The sequence below is a fragment of the Jaculus jaculus genome, chromosome 16 (assembly GCF_020740685.1).
Source record: "Jaculus jaculus isolate mJacJac1 chromosome 16, mJacJac1.mat.Y.cur, whole genome shotgun sequence".
Taxonomy (NCBI): Eukaryota; Metazoa; Chordata; class Mammalia; order Rodentia; family Dipodidae; genus Jaculus; species Jaculus jaculus.
The window spans coordinates 10,148,738-10,164,703 of record NC_059117.1 but is presented as its reverse complement, the minus strand read 5'-3'; the positions used below and the strand labels follow the sequence as shown (position 1 = coordinate 10,164,703).

At 36.6% G+C, this 15,966-nt stretch overlaps 1 protein-coding gene across 1 annotated transcript in view; it reads right to left on the bottom strand.

Annotated features, from left to right (window-relative positions):
* Window positions 1-222: 222 nt before the first annotated feature.
* The window catches only part of LOC101611450 (zona pellucida binding protein), a 64,960-nt gene continuing 49,216 nt past the window's right edge, over window positions 223-15,966 (bottom strand). The window contains exons 7-8 of the mRNA XM_004652711.2: window positions 12,655-12,832; window positions 223-2,918 (exon numbers count right to left, since the gene is read on the bottom strand). Coding sequence (XP_004652768.2) covers window positions 2,824-2,918; window positions 12,655-12,832 — 273 coding nt within the window. The 3' untranslated portion in view covers window positions 223-2,823. The remainder of the gene's footprint in view (window positions 2,919-12,654; window positions 12,833-15,966) is intronic.

The following is a 15,966-nucleotide window of genomic DNA, read 5'->3' as shown; positions in this document are numbered from 1 at the left end:
GGATGGTCCACCTCATTGCTGGCTGTCTAGAAAGGCTTGTATTCTGGGATAAGCAGACCTGGAGTTTTGTTAGGAAGATGTGGGTAAGTCAATTGGCGCTGGAAAGATAACAATAATGTCTTCTCTAAGTGCTACCACTTCAACTTTTCAAAGTATGTTTATTGCTTACAAGCTTTGAAGTAATTTATTTCCTTCAATAAAATTTGGAGAACATAAGGCATCAAATTCTCACACATGGACCTATTACATGAGACAAATATTTTGGTACATTTGTTTAAAAATTTAAACAATATAGATAACAACACTAAAGATAAATATATAGAGATAAATATATATTGAATCCTAATTAAGTTAGTAAATTTGAAAATGTGACTTAATTTGATGGTTCAGTGACATTCTATCATGTGGGAGTAGTTTAATTTATTCAATCATTCCTTTCTCTTTAGTCATTCATGTGCATTCCCTTTTCTTTATTATATATACCATGGCAATAACAATGGACACAATATTTCACTGGATTTTTAATTGCTTTTTATGATAGTTTCTATGAAATGAGACTACCTGACCAAATTTGTTAATGCTTCTTTTATATACTGCCAAATGAACACGTAATACATTGTTATGAAAAAAAATCAAAAATCTAAGAAATACAAAATAGGAATATTTGCCCTCTTTAGAGTTTAGGAAAAAGATCATATTTTAAAAACCAGTAAAAAGTAAGGCAGGATCTAGTGAGGAATTATTTCAATGTAAACAAAACCACTTGAAATTGTTTTGTTACATGTATATGTATGTATGTGTGTGTATATACATATATATAGTTTTTCAAGGTAAGGTCTAGCCTAGGCAGACCTGGAATTCAGTAAGTAGTCTCAGGTTGGCTTCAAACCCACAGTGTTCCTTCTACCTCAGTTTCCTGAGTGGTAGGGTTAAAGATGTGTGTCACCACTCCAGGGAGTTCATATTTTAGCATACACATTGCTGTCAATATAAACAGTATCTAATGTTGCATATTTTATCTGGCATTATATCTGGAACAACTTTTGTCGTATTAATGAAATATTTTCACTCATAGAACTTGAAGTGGTATAAAAACCTAGTTATATCCTGTGATATATGGAAAAACTCTGGTATAACTTAATGTTGAAGCAAATATACAATAATAAATGTTATAAGAAATACAGCAAAACACAGAAACGAGTATTTCACAATGTGAAATAAGAAAAAATAGTAATTCGTGTCTCCTTGTTTTTCCTGTTCTGTCCTCTGTTTATATTCTTATGAACTCTTCTCTTTCATTAGCTCTTTAAATATTACCTTGTTCAACCCCATAGTATTTGCAAGGTTTCATTTGAAAGTCTGCCTATATAGCTTGGCAAGAAACCCTGCCTTGAACTTACAGTAATTCACCCAGTATAAAGCTTAATGTGTTACTTGCCAGAGTAAAAAAAAAAGGGGGGGGTAGGGGCATTTAGAAAACCTCTATCATCCACAAGAAAACAATTACATCATGATGATGAGATCCCAAATGGGTAAAACAAATTATCAGTAAGGCCAACAAAATATAGCCACAGGCCATTTATCTTCTCTTGGCATGTATGGGAGATTTCTGTTATGTTTGTCTACATGGTGACCAATAATGAGACTTACTCAGTAGATTCTTTATAAAAGCTAGTAACTAGTGGAAACCCTTGCTTAGTCAACCTGCTGCTCTGCTGTGCCTAGATCCACCCATGTTAGGTTTCTCACTTACAAATGTTTGTGTCCTTTTCAGAAACAGGGAATGCCCCCCCCAGAGGGAAGAAGGAACAAATACCTATTGGATGATCATGGAAAGTAGAAACAGTACACTACTCTCAGGGTACTCATGTGCTTTCCTGGTACTTAAATCTTATGTGTCCTCATATTCAAATTTAGTACCCCAACCTCTGTGAGAATAAGCATCCGTGATGTAGCAATATTTTCTGCACATCATATACATTTTAATTATGAAGGAAATTAAATAACATTGTGATGGTTAATTTCTTTTACAAATATTATCAAGGAACTAAATTGTCTTAGTCTCTCTAGTGAGAAAGTAAAAGCATTAGTCTATGGACTTATAATGAGCACTCCATTCTAAAATGTCAGGAAGGCAATTTAAAGAGACTTCTGAGACAAGGTATAACATAGTCCAAGCTGGCCTAAAATTTACCATGTAGCCAAGGATGATCCTCCTGCCTGTATCCTCCATGTGCTGGATCTGCAGGTTTGGATCCTCATGCCCACCTTAAAAGACTTTAAGTTGAAAGCTTAAGATAGCCACACTGACTGAGCTATATTAAAATCCAAAAGTATGTTTGGGGCTGGGTTTTACATTACTGAGGCTAATAGGAATCAGACACCACTTTAAGCCAGGTTTCAAAGAGTGAAGGGTCAGGGGAGAATAGCTAAAATTTCATCAAGTCAAATCAAATCAATACAGAAAGATGAAATAAAATTCATATAAAAGCATATTCTGGATGATGGCAGGGATGGTATAGTGTAAATAAAATGGTATATTCTCTAAAATGCCTATAAAATCCCTTGGCCTAACCTGATGTAGTATATCTGAAACCATTTTTAAAATGCAGTGATACATACATGAGTCATATGTAGGTCTGGTATTAGTGGATAAAAATGACAGGCTGCTCAACTTTAAAGTATGTGGATATACAGTGTTGGAATGAATAATACCATTTCTTTGTAAAATCTGATTATTTAATTTTTGCATAACAGTGACTTATTTTACCATTTAAAAATATTTTTTGTTGAATAAACCACTGGTCCACATGTGCCACTGGCCTACACACATGCTTTTGCTCCATACACCAGGCTGTTGTTGCACCGGAGGCAGTGAATTCCATCCCGAGGATTATATGACCCAGGGCTGCAGATCACTGTGAAGAAAGAATAAATTATAAGTAACAATCCCTAAGAAGCCACAAAAGTTAACTTCATTCCAGGATAAGTTGTCACCCAGGTTCTTAAGTGTTCTTGTAGCTTTGTTTTGCTTGAGACAATGTGTTATATAACTGAAGCAGGCCTTGACTTCCTGATCTTCTGGCCTTCATATCAAGTGCTCAGATTACAGTTGTGCACCACCATGCCTGGAAAATGCTGTTTCTTTATAACTGAGGCAAAACACACATAACATAATTGACCATCTTTTTATAAAATATTTTTATTTATTTTCAAGGAGAGAAAGAGAGAGGGGAGGAAGGGCAGCACCCCAGGGCCTCTTGCCACTGCAAATGGACTCCAGAGGCATATACTACTTTGTACATCTGGCTTTATATGGATACTGGAGCATCAAACCCACGGCTTTTGGGTTTTGCAAGCAAGCACTTTAACCCCTAAGCCTCCTCCCTAAACCCCACCCCAGAACGTACCATCTTAATGCCTTTATTTTGGCATGTGTAGAGTATTTGTGTGCGGCAAGTGTTGTATGAATGAGTGTGTGCAGGTGCACGCAAGCCAAAAGCATGTGTGCAAAGGCCAGAGTGGTAGGGTCTCTCCCTCAACCCAGAGCTGCTGCCCCTCAGCAAACTCCAGTGGTTCTCTACTCTGTGACCCTACAGAATGGGGTTACTGGTGTGTGGCAATGCCTAGCTTTCTAACATCGGTTCTGGAAAGTCAAACATTAAGATAAAGTGAGAGGATGAGAAACTTTAAATATGCAAGTTCCAAAACATTTTGAGTATTAACATGATGCCTTAAGTAGAAAATTTTATATCTGACCTTACATAGCAAGTAATAATGAAATAATAGACAGACTAAAAACATGAATATTAACAGGCTAGAGAGATGGCTTTGCAGTTAAGGTGCTTGCCTGTGAAGTCTAAGGACCTAAGTTCAGCTCCCCAGAACCCACGTAAGCCAGATGCACATGGTAGGGCATGTATGTATCTGGAGTTCATTTGCAGTGACTACAGGCGCTAGTGTATCCATTCTCTCTTTCTCCCCCTCTCTCTTTCTACCCCCTCTTCCTTCCTTTCTGTTTCTTAAGTAAACAAATAAATATGAAAATTACCATCAGTACATTCATGTAAGTTATATATGGAACACAAATTCATTTTGTGTTTAGACTTGTTCATTCTTATATGTAAATATGCCAAGATGCAAATAAAAATCCCACAAAAGGCAAAATTCAATTCCAAAGTACTAAAATTTAGAAAAATGTTAAATTTTTAAAAAATTCTTTGAATTGGGGCTGGAAAGATGACTTGGCAGATAAGGGTGTTTATCACTTAAGCATGACAGCCTCTTGGGCCTGAGACTGCCAAGTCTGACTCCCAAGAACCCCCATAAAAAGCTAGACATGGTCATGCACATCAGTAACTACAGTCTACATGGGGAGGAGAGGAAACCAGAGAATCTCTGGGGCTCACTGACAGACAGAAGCTCCAGCTTGAGCAACAGACCCTCTGTGAAGGAAATACACAGATGAGTGATAAGAGAACATTTGGCATTCTCCTTGGGTCTCTGCACACTCATGGGGCAGATATCTACACAAACACATGTGCATACATCACACACACCATACGACATTCAGACTCATAATAGAAATACACACATGCAAAAAATTTCAACACAAATGTAACTTATGAAAACTAATAGGATGAATCAAAAGCAGCACTATTTATATCTTTATAAACATAGCTTTTACTAAAAAAAGAACAATCTAAAAATCAATGCTGTTGTAGAAAAATCTAAGCAATCTTCCAAATAGCTAACACATTAAACTCTCCCTAGAGTATACAGGGTTTTTGTTTGTTTGTTTGTTTGTTTGTTTGTTTTTCAAGGTAGGGTCTCACTCTAGCCAGGCTGACCTGGAATTCACTATGGCGTCTCAGGGTGGCCTCAAACTCATGGCAATCCTCCTACCTCTGCCTCCAGAGTGCTGGAATTAAAGGCATGTGCCACCACGCGCAGCGAGTATACAGGTTTTGAAAAAAAAAAAAAAAGGAGGTAAAGCTACTGAAATAAAACAATTATGTTCCTACATAATAGGCATGAACAACTGAAAACTAAAGGTAAAACCATACTATCACAGCATCTATCCACAAAACTAAATAACTAGATGTGAATCTAACAACCACTCTGAGAGCTATAACTACTAACAAAACAAAGGAAAAAAATCTAAATAAATAGACATATTATTCTAATGGTTTCAACTAATATAATGATCAAGATTTTCCAAATCCTAAACAGATACAGTTTAACACACATGCTCTCAGAATTTCAGAAAGATTTTTATAGCAATATGGCAAGCTTATTTTAAACTTCTTTTGTGGAAAGGCCAAAGAAAGAGAAGCCAAACCAGCTTTATGAGTAAAGAAAAATGAGAAATTACTACTTATTTTGAGACTTACTAGATAACATAATGAAGAGTGTAATTAGTGAACAAATAAATGCACAAATGAGTGTTTAAATATTCCTTGCCTGGTTAATCCCATCAGGTACTAAGGGATTAAAATAATCTCAATATAATACAGAAATGTTCTTAAGATCCTCAAGTAAGAGGAAGCAATGCCCAAGCAATTTCATGAAGCCAATGCCAAACTAATCCAAAACCATTATAAAAAAATTCAATGACATTGTAAAAAATACAAATTCCCCTTTTGTAAAAGATATAATTATTGACAAGGTAAATGAAAAAAAGTTATACCCGTTAGTTTTATTGCACAAATATGAGCTTGGTACAACATTAGAAAATTAAACAGTGAAAATAATAGCAAATAAAAAATAACCACATATCAGGTGTGGCAGCTCATACATTTTTTTCTCGTCACTCAGAAAATGAATGCAGGAAGATCAGCACTCAAGGCCAGGCTCAGTTATACAGCAAGTTCAAAGCCCTACTAGGCTACATGAACAAACCCAGGATCTACTGAGTTACATTCCTAACATCATCAACTTCTTAAAATCTCTTTTATATATGAGTGAGTTCAATCTACTAGCAGTTTCCTTAAGGTTGTTTTTTTTTTTTTTTTAATTTCTACCTTCATGAGGAACTATTGTCTCTAGATTTCTTTCCCTACAAATATTCTGTGAGACTTCAGTTTTAGGACACTGCTGTTTTAGAAGTGAGTTGTTATTCTTCCATCATGCGTTTTCTTAAGTGATATTATAGTTGAGCCTGGAGTGCCTCCCACAGGCTCATGTTTGAATTTTTCTCTCCCAGATGGTGTGCTATTTAAAGGCCTTGGAGCCTATAGGAGGTGGAACTTGGCTTGCATAAGTAGTTCACTAGGGCCAAGCCTCTGCAAGTTATATCCACTGCTTTTCTAGCCTGTGTTCTTTGCCTGTAGTTTGTACCCTATGAGGAGTTCTGGTCAGAGGACTTTCTACCTTTGTCCATCATGATGGACCGAGACCACTATGAAACCAGCAGCCAAAATAAGCCTTTACTCCCTTAAGCTCAGAATAATTTTTGTAGACTCTTTCTTTCACAAAATATCACTTACAAACAGTTTTGCTTTTTCACTTGTTATCCACACCTTTAACCTTTTCTATAGAATGTTCTGTAAATTGGGAAAGGAAGTCATTCCTGCCCTCTTACAATTATCAGACACAATTCATATACATGATATTGGCTATAGGATTTTCTCACATCTTTTTCTCAGTTTGAATCAGTTCCACACTGTTAGTTTTCAGGAAGTTTTACATGAAAGCTGTACATCACTATACATGTATACTGATGGCTAGTTCAGTGCAACAGGACAGAAGGCAAGCAGGGAACGCCACATGGTGCCATAAAATGAAAGCAAGAGTGAACAGGAGTGCATCTACTAATTCAAACACAAGTGAAACAAGGCCTTATAGATTATGTTTTCAATAAATTGTACTCAGACAAATGGTACTGTAATAAATATAGACAATATTTTTTATCATATAAAAGATCAGTATCTCAACATGCACCATATACCCATGCCTAAACATATGAATCACATTTAAATCTTCCCTACTATTACTTTGTCAATTGCTCATACCATGACTCAGTTCTGTTTTTGTTTGTCACGTGTTTTTGTAAAGTTGTGTGCATGTAGAATATGTGTGTAGCAATATTCGATGTGTGGTACATGCATTTCTGTAAGCAGATGCACATGCCGTTATGTGTGTGCTGTGGTCACAGGAGAACTTCGGGTGCCCTTCTTTACCACTCACTTCATAATTGCTTGAGACACCATCTCTCCCTCAACCTACAGCTGATATTTTTGATCAAATCCTGGTAATACTTCAATCTCTGACCCCTACAGCCTGGGCTTACAAATGTCCAAGGGCACAAGCATATTTCTACCGAGGTTCTAGAGGTACTGAACTGACGTGGTAAGTCTCACTCGTCCTTATTATTGAGCAGCAAGCATTCTTCACCATTGAGGAATCTCCTCAGCCCATAAATCCGTTCATAAACATGCTCTTCTTAGTCTCCTTCTGCATACAGTGTCTTGACCAAGAAAATTCATTCCACAAATCTTGTTTACATAAGTACAGGAGGAAAGATATATCTTGGATCATGGTTTCCGAAAAGTCAGTTGATGGTTGCTTGGCCCTATGTGTTGAGGCAAGAAACCATGGTGTGGTGGTTTGAGTCAGGTGTCCCCCATAAACTTAGGTGTTCTGAATGCTAGGTTCCCAGCTGATGGATATTTGGGAATTAATGCCTCCTGGAGAGAGTGTATTGTTGGGGGCGGGCTTATGGGCTTTATAGCCAGTTTCCCCATGCCAGTGATTGGCACACCCTCCTGTTGCTGTGGTCCACCTTCTGTTGGCCAGGGGGTGATGTCCACCCTCTGCTCATGCCATCATTTTCCCCTGCCATCGTGGAGCTTCCCCTCGAGCCTGTAAGCCAAAATAAATCTCTTTTTCCCAGAAGCTGCTCTTGGTTGGGTGATTTCTAACAGCAATGCAAACCGGACCGCAACACATGGTGATGGAAAGGTTGGGAGTCCCATAGTGGACAGGAAGTGATGAAAGAGGAAGGGACCACTGGGGACCAGGTATAACATGCATGCTTAATCACCTCCTCCAGTTAGCCAACATCTACCAAGTTCCTACCACCTCCTCAAAGAACACCACCACTGGTTGAAGACCAAGGATTCAAAACATGACAGGGCGTATTTTATATTCAAACCATAACAGAAGTCTCTTTTGACAATACAAATAATAGGTCCTCATCCTCATCCCAATTACTTTCAACACGGTTAATTTCTGTTTCAATCCATGACATCTTCCATTTCCACTGCTCTTTCTTTCTCTATGCCACTCAGAATGAATAAGTGATCAAATTTTACATAAAAATAAGTGATTAATTTTTACAGATTTCACCATCCAGACTCTTGTACCTGGGTTTGGCCAAGAGGAGCTCCACTAGAAGATATTAGGACACAGAATTTCTTTCTCTCTTCCTTCCTGCCAGACTCCTGGCAAGAGTGTGGCCACTTGCCTTGCTCCAGTTCTCAAAATGACTCCTGAATCAATAGCCCTCATAATTCTCCTTCAAGCTCAGAGAAGGCAACTGTTCCACAATGTGGTTCCACATCTCCTGTATCACTAAACTATATATAAAATACTAGTTACTGGAGCCCCTTTCTTCTGTTCAAGCCCTGAGTGCATATTAGAATGGAGAAATCACAGGTACTGTCCAAGCTCTGACTTACATTAGAGTGGAGAACATCATGTATGTCTGAGCTCTGATTTACACTAGGTTGGAGAATACCATGTGCACTGTTTGAACCCTAATTTACCCTAGATTGGAGAACAGCACATGTACTGTCTGATCTCTGATTTACATTATACTGGAGAATAACACACGACCTGTTTCATGTTATTTATTGTGCATATTATCATGCAAAATATTTTGATCACTTATTCATTTATAAACTAGGTGACCAGGTAAAATATCAACACTAGAGCACTAAATTTTTCATATCATTTTATCAGGGTTTCCGTAGTGGATGACATATAGTAAGCACTTTATAAATTTCAAAATACTAATACATTTATGATTTAATAAAAACATAAAATAATGATATTAATACTATAACTAATTCATTAATGAGTTTATAACATACAAGGAGGAATTGGATCATGTGTTTTGTTAGTTTTGATGAAGTTTCATTATCAATAATGAAAGGTATAAAAGCATATAAAAACATCACTTGGAATTCAGAAGTATAATTGGTGTCCCTGTAAAACTCCTATTTTGGAGCCTAACTTTTAAGGCAGAAATGTTTCTATATACATAAAGGGGCATTACATTATGATAAAAAGGATAAAATACCATGAATATCTAGTACTATAAGAGTTCTAAATTTGTTAATACTTAAGAATAAAGTTTAAAATATATGAAATAAAATTATCACATAGAACCAAACCCAAACCCAAAACCCCTCCAAATGTTATTGGCCTAAATGCAAAAGAAAAAAGTGTCATGGTTTTAGAATATAGCATAGAAAATATTTTCAACATACCCACAAGGCTTGGGAAATGGTCCAGATACCCCTAAAGGAATACAAGGTTAATGCCAGTAGAAACTAACTTGACCCAACATTTCAAGTAGCTCCTGAGCCCAGGCATCCACAAAAGGAGGGAAGAGTCAAGGGGTAATAAAAACAGAAATGCAGACATCACAAATCTCAAAAATGTGACTGACCCCTAACAAGAAGGGCAAGACTGAACCTCAGAATGATTGACAGCTTTTGTTCCCATCCCCTATAAAGCTTGCTAGCTAAGATGAGGTGTAAGATATATTTTTAGGATATTAATACATTGTCTCTCAGATCACTAGATTTCTAGATAGAGGGCAGTTTTAGGATTTAACTTCTTTCTTTCTTTCTTTCTTTTCTTTTTTCTTGTTTTTTTCTTTCTTTTTTGGTTTTTCGAGGTAGGGTCTCACTCTGGTCCAAGCTGACCTGGAATTAACTCTGTAGTCTCAGAGTGGTCTTGAACTCATGGCGATCCTCCTACCTCTGCCTCCCGAGTGCTGGGATTAAAGGCATGTGCCACCATGCCCGGCTCTAGGATTTAATTTCTGAATTCTTGAACTTCTGGATTAATAGGCAGCATGAATCAAATCCTGGTTATAATACCACTATGAAAGAGTTCCTGTTGAATATGGTACATGACTCCCAAAGGACTTGTACAGTGGTAGCATTTCTATAGAAAAAAAGAACAACAAAATGCTACATAACATGTAGATAAACATTTAGTATGCAACAATCAACGACCAACGGCCTTTTGCCTCAGTAAGACAGGCATCCTACCTAGGTGCCACCCTAACAATGCTAACTTTTGTGCTCCTCAGAGTCACCCAGGAAGCTTACAATATAAATGTACGTGTTCACTCATAGCTTGAATAAAATTTTTAAAAATCTTCAAGAAAAATTAATATACATCAGAATTTTAAAACAAGTAGAATAATTTAAAGAAAGAAGGTCCGTATCACAGAAGTAGCTGAATTTAAAAAACAAAAATGCTGCAAAGTAAGGTACAGAAACTGGGAGAATGATTTAAATATATTTTTAGTAGAATGTGTTTTTTCAAAATTAGAATTCTTCTGTCCTTTGATAAAAATGTTACAGAAAAAATCTGAATATTATGTTTTATGAGTCCTGTTTTTAAAAAGTGAGCCCAGTCTTGTTTATAGCATACCAAGAAAATTAGAGCACGAAAGTAATTTTAAATTAAAATATTTATATAGTATTTGGTAATAGAGATGAATTTGGCAAGTTACTAGCTAATAAGTCCACTGAGGAATGATAATGTGTCTACAAATTAAAGACAAAAAATAATTTTGCCTCTCACTGTTTTATTTGTGTATATTTCTCTTGCTGCCATGTTGAGTTTCAACTCTTAAGTTTTACTTCTGAGTCTTATCATGCTCTTTCATTTCCTTAGATATCCCTAATATTGTAGATGCAATACAGCATAAAAGTTTTCCAGGAACCGGATGCACATGTACATTCAACTTTGGATGTTTCAGGGTAATCCAGTATTTTCAAAGTAACCACCTCAAGTTTCAAACCCTCCAAGATAGATATACTTCAATGATAATGAACTTTGTGATGATTATATGCAACTCCCTTTTCCTTCTCTTCTGCCATTTAGCAGTTCCTTGTTCATAAATTCATCTTCTAGGTTTCTAAACTGTGTGAGCAGAAACCATTTATTTGAAAGAATGAAATAGTATTTCAAAGGCAGAACATATTTTTAAGATTTAAATATTTTCTTGTATATTTTCAAGGGATTTGATGATTAAAATAAATTAATCAGGATATTCAAATCATATGCTATATAATAAATTAAATGACCTGATAGTTGTGTTTTTTCCAAACTTTCATGAATTAAAAACAAGTCCTGGTGATATTATTTGTAATTCTCTGAGTTTCAAAACTACAATTTCACTAAAACAATGTTTACTTCAATATTCTTAATGAGATCCACTAAGTTAAACCATCTGAACTTATCTTCAGTTGCTACTGAGTAAAATACAAATATATAAAAATAAATGGTTAAAGGACTGGGTCTGCTCTCTACTTAGTATTTCAAGCCTGGACCTCCTCCCTGCCAGCACCAAGTGAGGGAAATGTACATCACCATCCAGCCAGTACCAAGAGATACTGAGAGTTGGGAAGTGCTTTTGTGAAATTTCTATTTAATTTCCTAAATTAAGTTTTTACTACAGTTTATCAAATTTTATGTATTTACACAATACAAAACCATAAGGTATAAGTTTTTAATCAAATAATAGGATGAAGAGAGAAAAAGGTGGGGACTGACTAAAGATATCAACTTTCTGAAATTTATAACAGAATTTTCTTTATTGAGGCAAGCCCAATGGACTGCTTTTTGATGAGAAAGAAAAAGAGGGTGAGGGATAATTATTGCACCAGGTGCTTTAGCCACTGCAATCGAATTCCAGACGTGTATGCCCTCTTGTGTGCAAGTGTATGTTTGCATCACTGTTTGTCTGGCTTGCATGGGACTTAGAGAGACAACATGAATCCTTAGGCTTCACAGGCAAGTGCCTTAACCACTAAGCCATATCTCCAACACAGTCTTTTTTTTTTTTAAACAACAAAACACTAATTGTTAAACTCTCAAACTAATTGTTAAACTCTCAAAACTAGAAACACAGAGAGTTCTGACTCCATGCATTCAATCTTGCCATCCACCTCTATGGAATTCTAATAGAACAGAGGAAAGACAGACGATGTCCAAAGATGGATCAGATTCTGTGGTGCTAGGATCAAGTCAGAAAAACAACTAAGGTAACATAAATCAAGTACTTACTTTGAAAACAAAAGTATTGAATACCATATTGGACTACAAATGTAAACTCATCAATAACTGATATTATAGGTATACCATTTGGCTCTTTGGGAGGGGGTTAAAAAAGTCTCTTCTTGACAATTGACTAATGATGCTCCAAACCCTTATAGGCAATATTAATATTAAGCTCAAAATTAAGTCACCTTTATTTCTTTCACATATTTATACTATAGTCTTTTCAACATACTACTTCCAGTAACATAATGCAAAACTACAATTTATAAGTGGCAAATTCACTTAGACATATGACAATAAGGAAATTTTCATCAGTATAAAAATGAAATCATAGTTAGCACATACCACAACACTCAGGACACTTTGGATGTTGAAGGGCATTCATTCCATATCCTGGAAAGCAGCGATTAATCCACACCATTTGGAGTGTACCTTCAATGTAGTATATTTCTGGGAGTGGCTCTGATCGTCTGCCCAGAACTTCTACTTGTTGATTAAAAAATCTCTCTATAAGATTTTTAGCCTAAATTAGAAACACAATTTAATAAAAAGGTATAAATAATTATAAATCTAGAACAAATAATGTAAAACAAAAGTCTTTATTTTGGATTCACAGGTTTTAAAATGCAAAAATAAAAGATGGTATTTATCAAAATACCTCAATTATTCCCAAATATACTTCTAATTCATATGTAATATGGAACTAAATATTATGATCCTATTGGATTGTGAATAACATGTAGAAATGAACCTAAGCCAAAGCAGGGAAGTCATTTAAGCTCATTTTATGAAATCTAAATTACTTAAAGTATTTTAAAAATCACCAAGAAATATGACTGAAGGTACTGACTTTATTAATTTTAGAAATAAAACTTAAGCTTAAAAACAAGATAAAGACATAGGAGTCACACACCAAATCAGTATAGGGAGGGATTTAAGTAAAACCGCAGCAAAATAAGCTCCTCAGGAAAGTGAAGGTATATAGGTTATTATTTGCCACAGCAGAGAAGTAGGAGAGACTAAGATCTACCAGAAAGGAGGAAACTAAGCACAATCCCACTGAGGCACTTGCAGCCCCAATCCGTGTGGATCTGCATGCCTGCCTAGCCTGGCTCTGAGCTGTAGGAGCAGAGACCAATAAAGGGGATTTTCCAACCTTATCAGTCTCCTTACAAAGTCAAGAAACCTCAAGGTGAGAGAAGACCAGCTGAGGAGCTGCTAAACAGGACATAGGCAAGACCAGCTGAGCAGTTCCAGTACAACTCCAGGTTTCCTGTACTCACCCATCTCCCACACTTCAGAACAGCAAACCTCCAGAGAACTCATTCAGCCCCCAGTGGCAAGGCATCCAGCACAGCTAATCCAAACACCAGCTCCACAGCACAACACAGAGGGATTGAGGTGGGCACTCAGCACTGGTGAGACTGGAAGGCACCCCAAAGGTAAAGAGGCCAACTGACAAAAAAGCAGGTACATAGGCCTGCACTGGAAGTGCTAATCTCTCTTTCCATGTCAGAGCAAACTGTGGGTTACATATTCTTGGTTGCCTTTGCTAGTCTCAGTTAAATTGTATTTTGGGGTTGACTAGTGTTGCCTTTGATGCTTTCAGATTCATAGGGCCTTTGTCTTTTTCTTGTCATTATTGGGGGTAGGATCTGATTCAGACCCAGGCTGACTTGGATACATTCAATAAAAGAAATCTTAACCTCTCAGCTGACAAGATTAAGGGTGCACAGCAATACAAACCTCAGGGATTTTGGCTTTATACGGTTGTGTGTTTGTTTTAATCCCCACACTTGCATTTTGTACTGATTTTTATTGAATGTGTATAATGCTCAGCTGAATTTTAGAATTTGCCAATAAACTGCACTACTCAGCTGAGTAGAATACTTGAATAGCAGGCAAACTCAACACCTAGGATTCCTTCTGCAGTTGTATTGCAGTTAAAGACCTCCACTTGGCACCCTACACTCCTACTTGGAAGGTACATAAAAAGTTGGATTTCCATGACCAAGACCATCACAGATAATTAGAAAACCCAAGCATCAAATCAACTCAGGATGCAAAATTTGCTACATTATACTACAAGAAACACTGAGAATCAAGACAATACAAGTCCACCAAAAATTCCATCAGAAATGACCCCCAATGAGACTGTTTTACATGAAATGCCTGACAGAGATTCTAAAATAAAGATTTTATCTATACTCAAAGAAATCAAAGGAATTAAAGAAAACTTAACTCCTAAAAGAGAATACAGGAAACCAGCTTAATGAAATAAGGAGGTCATTACAATACATGACTAAGGAAATACAAATACTGAAGAAAAACCAGGCAGAAATTCTAGCTCTGCAAAGCATAGTCAGTCAAATAAAAAAAAACTCTGTGGAAAGTCTCAGCAGTAGAAAAAAAGAGAAAGACAAGCTAACAGGAAGGCATGAATTGTAATTTCAAGATATTGGGATACTACAAAAAGGTCCAGCATAAGAATTATTCAGGGTATAGTGGAAGGAAAAGAATTTAAATCCAGAGGCTTAGTAGGCATTTGCAAAATATACATACATATATATATATATATACACACACACACACACACACATACACACACATATATATGAGAAAATTTTCCCCAAATTGAGGAAGAAATGCAATGCAGACACAGGAAACTTTTAGAACACCAAATAGACAAAACCAGGAAAGTACCTCTCCTCACCATGTTATAATTAAACTACTAAATATACAAACCAAAGAAAATATATTCAAAGCAGTTAGAGATAAAAAGCAAGTCACCTATAAAGGCAAGCCCATCTGGATCACAGCAGATTACTCAACACAAACTTTAAAAGACATAAGGGCTTGGAATGATGTATTCCAAGTTCTGAAAGATAACAACTGTCAGCCAATATTACTTTATCCTACACACCTATCCTTGTTATTTGAGTATAGTTTTTTTTTTCCCCCCCATGTGTGTGCTTGGCTTTCTCTTAAGCATTAGGATTCCTTCAAGTATTTTCTGTAGAGCTTGTTTAGTTGTCATAAATTCCTTTAGCTTGGTTTTGTTTGGAATGTCAGGACATTGTGAATAAGCCATATGATAACCTACTTTTTTGGATAATCACATGCCCAGAAGCCACAGACTATTACTGGAAAAATTTCAGTGCCAGGGATGGGATACCTTCCAGTGAGTTGTTGGCCATGGAGGTCCTTCATGCCCCCCCCCCCCCAAGCATTACAGGCTATTGCCAAGGCTCTTGGTTTCCTAGCAGGAATAGCTAATAAGACCCTATTGCTGAAGATTCCACATGCCTGGGCTGCAAGGTCACTGAAGCTGAACTGAAAACCTTCTGTTGGTAGACCAGCTTATATAAAGCTGGGAAAAGCTGTACTGCATGCAGCCTATGGGAGAAAGAAGCCATCGGTAGTGAAATTAGTGGGCACTGCAAGCCTCAAGTTTGGCCAGCCAGGCCAAATGAGTCAATGGGTACAATAGTGGCATGTTTGTTATGGGGGATAACAACTGTTTTCTAATTCGACTGGAGACCCATTCTATAGGAGGGAATATATGCCTAGTACTGAAATCAAAATCCTATGGTGAAGGAGGTCATGGACTCTAGGAATATAATGCCTACTCCTGTATGGATAAATGCATATATTATG